The 8362-nt window shown below is 56.3% G+C and overlaps 2 protein-coding genes across 2 annotated transcripts; both read right to left on the bottom strand.

Moving 5' to 3' along the window:
* Nucleotides 1–5628: 5628 nt before the first annotated feature.
* On the bottom strand, nucleotides 5629–6502 carry POSPLADRAFT_1038167 (hypothetical protein). Its single transcript, XM_024477342.1, has 3 exons — nucleotides 6337–6502; nucleotides 5956–6263; nucleotides 5629–5902 (listed from the first exon to the last, which is right to left on the bottom strand). Exons 1-2 carry the CDS (start codon nucleotides 6338–6340, stop codon nucleotides 5959–5961), a joined length of 309 nt encoding a protein of 102 aa, XP_024344565.1. The 5' UTR covers nucleotides 6341–6502; the 3' UTR covers nucleotides 5629–5902; nucleotides 5956–5958.
* A 1348-nt stretch (nucleotides 6503–7850) lies between these two features.
* On the bottom strand, nucleotides 7851–8362 carry POSPLADRAFT_1042963 (hypothetical protein; the record flags this gene model as incomplete). The annotated part of the gene is made up of 4 exons (XM_024478197.1): nucleotides 7851–7931; nucleotides 7992–8100; nucleotides 8157–8200; nucleotides 8264–8362. The coding sequence occupies 4 exons, from the start codon at nucleotides 8360–8362 to the stop codon at nucleotides 7851–7853; spliced, it is 333 nt and encodes a 110-aa protein (XP_024344564.1).

Genomic DNA, 8362 nt, shown 5'->3' with positions numbered 1-8362 from the left:
GAGTCACATATCGTGGAAAGTTCACGGACCCTTCTTCTGTCAGCTCGGGAAAGTTTGTTCAGCGTTCAGCCGCAATGCTGCATTCAGACGCGAGGATACCTTTCTAGAATGTGGCCGTCCACACTGATTATGCTCGGATTCTGAGCCGCTGACGACCTGGAGGGGTTTTTATATGACCACTGGACGTAATTGAGACGACATCCTGACCAGTGTGGAGTAGTACTGCAGCACTTACATCGCAGGCGAGGTAGTATCTCAGCGCGATGTTAGCGATAGGAGAAGCTTCGCTGTTACAATGAGAACGATACAGGTGGTATATAATTCCTGCGCAGTAGATGACGAGCTGAATGAAGTCATATCGCGGCGGAAGTAGGACGGGAGGCCAGTCCCCTGTACCCTGTACGGATCGGGCTGGCGGACGGAACAAGAGACAATAGGCTGTCTGAAGCTTCTGCTTCCAGTCAAGCGGGACGGAGACAGCAACATCAAGGCTCGTGCCAGTCCTACTCCCGCCCGATGGCTGCTATCTCGTTCGTGTTGAGCGTATAGTGCGGTCAGTAGTAATTTAGAGTACTTGTCGGCATACTACAATGAAAGATTCGCCGATTGCCGGTGTTGATGCCTGCAGAAGTTCATAAACCAAAACGGGAATTTGACGACCTCGGTTCCGCTGCGTTATAATTCAGCGCGTTCCCCGTGCTCGCGTCCTCTTCTACTCTCCGCCGTCGTGTTGTGGATCTGCTATAGGTTCCACATGCGAGAACACGGACGCGCACGGCGTCAATGGCCGCATGCGATTGCGCTCGGCGGGTACCAGCAAGTGAGTAACAGTGCATTACACGCGTATTTCCCAGAGTCACTTACCCGTGCAACTAGCAGTAGGCAATTCTAACTCCCCTCGCGGGAGGATGGCCAGGCCGCAGGCGGTCCACATGCACAAACAACTGGTCCGACGGTATCAGTCGCCGTTCCGAGTGACCCCCGTTTACTGCTGCCAGGGACGCCCAGGCGTCCGTCATTCCTACGGCCTGGAGCCGCACACACGATTGGCTACACACGGTGATGTCCTATAGATAAGATAGTCCCATTTCCATGGACGCCACAGGCGGGAGACGTTCTTAGCAAGCCTCGCCATGCGGTCCAGTGTGTTTGTGGACGAGAAGCCCCGAGGTCTACGGGCGAGCGGTCATATAGAACTTTAGTCTGCTGGACTGTGTGCACGACCGCCGCCATGTGTGGACTCGAGGCTGTGGGGTACCCATCCGGCCGCAGTCAGCTGCTCGCAAGCTGCACGACTGCCGTCTATGTCCATTTTTACCTCCGTCATGTACCGCGGTTAAAGTGGCGTTCTGGCTGAGAACACACTGGTGGCGCAGCGGCTCTGGGCCGCGGACTACAGGAGAGTCTGTGCCGTGGATGCCACGGAGTGGGTTCGCTACCGCTGTTCGGCGAACGATGCGTCTGTTGACATATGATGCCGTCAGTCCATATACTGACAGGCCGCCTTTCAAAGGAAGAACTCTCCGGTGTGTTTTACCATTTCTGGTTCTGACCCCCGGTAGCTTATATGTTCTTATACCGCGTCACGGACGGCCAGCAATGGAGCGAGATGGTCAACTTGCCTCAAATGCGCTTGCCTTGGATTATTCTAGTGCAGACCCCCTCATACTGCGTATCCGATAGCAATGGCGTCAAAGCTTTCCTCGGCGGGGGGGGGGGGGGGCTTCACAGGCAGAAAGCGCAAGCCAGCTAATCCCATTGGATCGGAAGCACAATCTGTGGTTCCCGGGCCAGCGCCTCATCTTCTTCCATTTTGACTTTCCTCAGACCAGATCTGGGGACTCCAAGCCTCAGCCGCAGGCATGCGGAGAGAGCATGCACGTCTTCGAGCCTCGACCAGGTAACATGATATCTCATCTTGATCGTCAGGCCGCCAACGGTCTTCCGAGGACGACGTACACCTTGGCGCTGTTGTACTCGACGTTCACACCCATTGCATCCCCAGATTCAGATGAGATCTCGCCGACTGCTACCGGGACGCCAGGCCTGGGCGTCCTACAATAGCACCCAGTCGCACTCAATGCCGGACGATTTTGTTCCAATTCCGGAGCCCTAATATCACGGCAGTACATTACGGCCTCTCCAACAGCGCCTACGCTTTTCTACACTTCCTGCTCACAGAGCCTTTTGCGGTTAGTGAAGATCATGCTCTGTGAATTTCAATGGGCTGAGACCCGATGCACGGATGTTACGTGAGCTGGCCATTCTGTCTGGGTGGGACAGGACACCCGTCTTGAGGTATATGTATCAACCACAAGAAGGTGGAAAGTACGGGCAAGGCGACCGCGCAACGCGGAATTTACGCCTCGAGGCGGTCGCCGCACAAAACAGCCTTATGGTGACCTCTTACTTACATGATAGGCCATAACACAGACAGTCACTGTACTGTCCTTAGCGCGTTTTTTGGAGTGAGATAGTATCTCTCCTCCAAGGCGCCCGTTTGACGCGCGCCTAAAAGACTACCCCGCCGGTCAATTAGTTTCTTGTACTAGAGGTCGGATGAACGACGCCTTCGGGCGGACCGCTGACCGCCTCATAGAAGGATCCCGATGTGTACGGTTCTTGATCAAGCGCTACCGAAAACGGCTGATGGAGATTTGCAGCCAAATCCACCGGCGCCAGATACACAGCGACTATGAACTGCTTTGTTTTTTCGTCCGCTTTGCCTATCCTGAAGATTGTAGGATTGGATGAGATAGATTATGGAGCGGACGCACGCGATGCGGTGCGGCTTGTGACCTCGATTTCTGACTTTCTTATCATTTTCTCCATCATGCCTATGCACAAGACGCGCTGGTCGAAACGCCCACTTTCGACTGCGGATCTTCTGTGCTGCGGCCTTTGTGACCGCAGGACATGAATTTATAACATCGAATTGACGGAGAGGAACCTGCGAACGACGTTACACCTATTTTCTTGGACATCAATTGGACGAATAACATCCTGCGTGTTACTCACCACAGTAACCAGCTTTACCGATACATTGTATAAGTCTCTCATGCTCACCAATACTGTGTACCAGGTCCGTAACGCAATAAGAAGGAGCTCATTAGCACTCACGACACAGGGGGGGGGGGGTTAAAGATAGGTCAGCAAGGTGACCATAGATCCCCAGATTTTTACGAGAATCCAACACGCGAAAGCAATTTCCGTGCAGTACTGCGTTCTCCGTGCAGCGAGCGCATGCCGAATAATACCTATATCGCGGCTTGTCTCAAGCCTTACTTCTTAGTGCGTTGTCATATCCACCTCCTTGCCGCGCGCCTGGACTGGGACCGTTTCTATGGGTCAATATCGCTCATAACAACTTTGAATTGGCGAGTGACAGCTTCGGGCGGGCACTCGTCTGCTACACGTCCGAGAAGCACCCCAATCCATGTAATTCTTTGCGCAGGCAGAGGAACACGAATGGTGTGGATTTGTGGCCAATCTGTCGGGCGCCAGACGTGCTGGCTGCATACCGTAGTAGCTCTCATGTGCATCGTTTCCCGCTGACTGTTGCATGGAACACCCCAGAAACGATCGCATGTAGGCGATGTATGCTACGTTTCTGTGGTATTGTCATGCGCATGACTGCCTCCGCCGATTCATTTCTATGCGTAGCACGCTTTGACCAATTCTCGCCGTTCCAGGCACGGCACTGCTCTGGCCTGACATCAGAGGCCCTCAGAGGCCCTCCGGCATGCATTTTTACCGCCAAACAAGACGAATTGCATGTGTGCGCCAGCTTGACGCATGGTCAGCTCTAGATAGACAAGTTGCGCTTTTTCACGCGGGATCCATCAGTTCCGATGAAGTCTTCCTGCAGATTCACCAAGTCGGTTAGCAGTGTGAGTGCAATATGAGCGCCCTTCTAGGTCGCTGGCAAGACGTAGCTCTGATTCATATTCACACAGCACGCACAGTCCCCCGCCTATGGTACCACCGTTGACCGTCTCCGCGGACCCATTCTTGTGCACAAGGCACGCTGGGAATTTCCCCTCCATATAACGCGGGACTTCTTCAAGATCCGGGCTCTATTGTTTGCCTTTACGTCGTCGCAAATTTGCGTTTGTCTATCTGGATCTACAAGCCCCCACCCCCCTGGGTTCTCCGATATTTCGGGCAGGAAGCTGGTGAGAGCCGGTGCCTCCCCTCTCCCCATTCTCTTGCCAATCTCGCTCATTTGACGCGTACAGATTCTCCCGTGAATTTCGTCCAGTTGAAGCTTACCATAAGGTCAGGGTGTACCCACGGCCGTCGGCATAGCCATGCTGCCTGCGCCCTATCTCTGTTGCTGGCCTGGCGACGACCTTCCGCTCACACATACACTCCGGGTTCCCACAGTGCCCCGTAGTCTCCGACGGATGTACTAGGATCCTTCCCTTCCCTTGGCAGATATGCGCGCCATGACTTGTCTCTATGCCAGCCTCCCTTCAGAGGACAGTCCCCCCACTCTCTTGCCTCTTTTCGTCCCGAATTTTCCCTCAGATCAATGCACAACAAATCGAAGGGAGCGGAGCAGATAACAAAGACGAGGCAAGATTGTGCCACCAATACCCTTCTTCCTCTATCGGAAGCGGCACTTCGTGCATGAAAAGAGTACGCCTGCTGACGTCGATCTCGTTGCGATCTCCCGAACGGCGTCAGCTCAACAGCGATGGTGTACTTACCCCGAACCCCTCGCCGGCTCCAAAGCCAAGCTCTGCCTCCTCGCCCTTGGCCACCCGCATGCCTGGTGTGTGATAATCTCGCATCTCGATGTTTGTTCCTTCAAGCTTTATTATCTCTGAATAGTGTCGAGCACGGCATATTCCCCATGGTGCCCTCTCCCTGTGGCAAACGTGAAGGACGGCGCAGCAACAGTCCGTACGACGCAGCCGCGGTGAGTCGTACAGCAGTCCCGGCGTCTCAGAGGATGGATCTCTACGGGGACCTGGAACATAGAATCTGGGGGTCCACTGCCGTCCGAGCAGTGCCCGCATCCAGGCAACCTCTCATTGTGACAAAGGGGGGCTATGCATCCACGCGCGCAGCGCTGGACGTGCGTCTCAAACAATCTCAAATTGTGTGATCTACGGATCACGCTATGTGCAGCAGACAATATGGCTGTGTAGGCGCGCAAAATTTATCTTATTTACAAAGATTTCCGCGAAGTGTATACTCTGTACAACGCAGGTACATGCAGAGCGTAGTATAAGCCGAGCCTCCCCGGGTGGTTCCCCAGCCATATTTGGGCTCCTCCACGCGCTCGTACGGAACCGCACAATGAAGTGCAGGTCGAAGCGCAGAAACTCCGCAGTACATGATATGCATAGTTGTATCAGTCTTGCCCGGTGTCAAAGCTGTCGGCCGCCCTGCGCTGTTGTCGTTCCTGACTTTGCATCTACGACATGTTCGCGCAGGACGCAGCGTACAGCACACAAGGCGTCATCTGCGCAACGAGTTTCACTTCCGGTGGCGGGATGATGCACGCCATTGAATGATGAAGTATCCTGTCATTGTTATCCAAATCGAATTGGCAAAATGTGTGTTCGTCATTATCTTGCTCTAGTTTACAACGTCGCCGCCGTCGCCGCCGCCGCTCATCACCTCCAGGTAAAATCGTGACGTGCGAGTACCCATGTTGTATGGTGGAAGAGGATGCAAATATAAACACAACAGTCATGCGTATAACGTGAAGCCAAGGGGGTCGCCGCGCCGCCAGAAAGAGAGGCAAGGCTGACGCGGGTTACATGGTCGGGAACGCATGAAGACCGAAAGGGCACACGATAAGCTCTACGTATACAAGTGGCCCCCGAGGAGCGAAGGAGTCGCAGGGTAATAAGTAACGTGAATGGGTGGGCCCGGGGTATAAGCAACACTGACGAGGGCCGTCAGCCCACCTGCAACAGCGACGAGAACGCGTGTGCGTACCTCTCAATCCTGCCTGCTGAACTCTGCCTGCGTGAGGTTCAGCACGAACGCACACTTGAAGTCGGCTGGCGGCTGGATGATTTTGACAGGCTTTTTCGACGATGCGCTGCCGGGCCGCGTGGAGGCGCCCTGGAAGGTGTTTGCGATGGAGGGGAATGGTCGCAGCGGGCGTGAGGTGGGGAAGGAGGGGCCCTTGGCGGTCATCCGTGGTGGCCGTGGGAGAGCGTTCGACGCGAGGGGAGACGAGACGTGTGGCCGGACGGAGGCAGGGTTGAGGGAGGAGGGTGCGGCAGACATGGTCATGACAGCTATCGCAGGACAGAGCAAGGCGAGGGCGGTCAATTTATACGCACGGATAACGGGAAGTCTGCAAGTGCTCACTCATTTTGGAACGGATGCTACGGAACGGAAGGTGCGAGAATGATGGACAAGCGCAGACGCGTCTGGGGGCACAGCCAAGGACTGGGGGCGGAGGTCGAGGAGGAGTGCTAGAGCGATGCGGGGAACATACGAGGTGGGGGGATATATACTATGGACAGGGACAGCGTGGCTACCGCAAACCCCAACCGACTTTACCCCAGCCGCTTGGGGCCGTCCCCCGCCAAACAATCCGCGCTCGGCCAAACAACGCGCTTCCACGTCCGATCTGCCCGACGCGTCCCCTCTCCCATCAGCACTCAACTGTCCGCTGCACTCAACACTCACTCGACGTGCTCTGCCCTCCTGCCTGGGTTATCTCGCCCACCGCTGCGGCGTGCGCGGTTCTGCCCCACCCCACAGCTTCTCCTTCCCCCTCCCCTCCGTTAGCGCCCGCGGCGGCTCATCACCAGCTGTCGACGCTTAGCCGCGGCATTGTCTGCGCAAGTGCCTTGTAGCTCTTGCTGATGTTATGGCCCACGTTTGCCGTTTCCAATTCATGCGTACCCACTTTGTCGCCGTTATCTCCCCCTCGAGGACCATCCCCAACGCGTTTGCATGCGTTTTATCTGACGTATTGTGCGTGTCATCGTGTCCACTAGAGTTGAGCCTGTATGCGGCGTGTCCGAGCGGGTCCGAGTAGGGTGTTAGCAGAGAACGACAGAGTGCACCGGCCTTCTCTTACCACCTCCTGTCTTTATATCCCAAGGCTCTCTTATTCTATCGGATCTGCTGATTTGGAGGTCCGTCCGTGGTGTCACTTCTTCATGTCGGATGACAATACGCACAACGTGCCATACACGTTATTCGACACCTTGCAAATCGAGAGCGCCCCTTATCTGTAGTCTATCATCACCATTGATGCCATTCATGACGACGTCATTCGCCCGAGCGAGCTTGATGTTGAGCACTGCTACACCCGTTCCTGTGTAGCTAATGAGACAAAGTATATTTGCAACTTGGTTCGCAGACGCTCGTGCGACAAGTACAGCTAGCTCTATGTACAGACAAGGACATTCCGATTATGACAGGTGGACAGCTCGATGGTACAGTGGAATACGACGATGGGTCTATAAGGGGGAGGAGACAATGAGAGGCCGTAACCGAAAACTAGTTCGGGTGCGCCAAGGCAGGCGCGACACCGACGGGGCGGTGGGAAGTAATCACAATATGGCACAGATGGTGGGCGTTGGGATGCCGCATGACGAGGATGCTATGGCGTGCCTGCGACTACCAGACCTCGAGCTCATCGCAGGGTGGGGAGCAAGCCGGCTGCGGTGGGCTCGCGGCGCGCGGCCGGCGAGAACCGTGAAGGCGTGGATGTCCGTGAGGATGGCAAGAAGGATGGCTGAACCAGTGACCGACGACCGTGCGGCGGGTGCACACGTCCAAACGCTGTGTGCGCACCGCCAAGGAGGGGAGGGGTGCCCGCGGGGGGTCAGACGAGCAGCGCGGCACGCAGGGCCGCCCGCCGACGCTCACTGCACGTCGACGAGGAGGTTGCGCTCGAGAATGTACTTGCCCTCCTTGTACTTCTGCGTCGCCTCGTACGCCTTGATCTGTGCGCGCCACTCATGTCATAAGCGCTGCAGGGCCGGCGGGCCAGCGGGGGGACGTACGTATTTCCAGCCGAGCGTCTCGCCGCACTTGCAGCAGTAGATGTCGCGCACGGTGTGGTTGCCGGTGGTCATCACGCGGTCGACGGGCTCGCCCTCGATCACATTCACGCTGCGGCTGCGGTCAGGAGCGCGGCCTCTGGCTCTAGAGCGGGGGGCGGGGCTCACACTACTTCGAACAGATATGCGCGGCCGTGCTGGCCGTTGAACGCCTGTGCGCGGGAGACTGATGTGAGGGGCGGCGTTAGCGGCGAGGGCGCGGCGGGGGGACGTACCCGCGAGATCATCGTGTGGATCGCAGCAAGGTGCGTCTTGCAGTTGGAGCACCCGTAGATGCGGGCGCCGTTCAGGTAGCGGCGGTAGCTCATGCCCAT

The sequence above is a fragment of the Postia placenta genome (assembly GCF_002117355.1).
Source record: "Postia placenta MAD-698-R-SB12 unplaced genomic scaffold POSPLAscaffold_1, whole genome shotgun sequence".
Taxonomy (NCBI): domain Eukaryota; kingdom Fungi; phylum Basidiomycota; class Agaricomycetes; order Polyporales; family Adustoporiaceae; genus Rhodonia; species Rhodonia placenta.
This window is presented reverse-complemented; position numbering and strand designations above follow the sequence as displayed.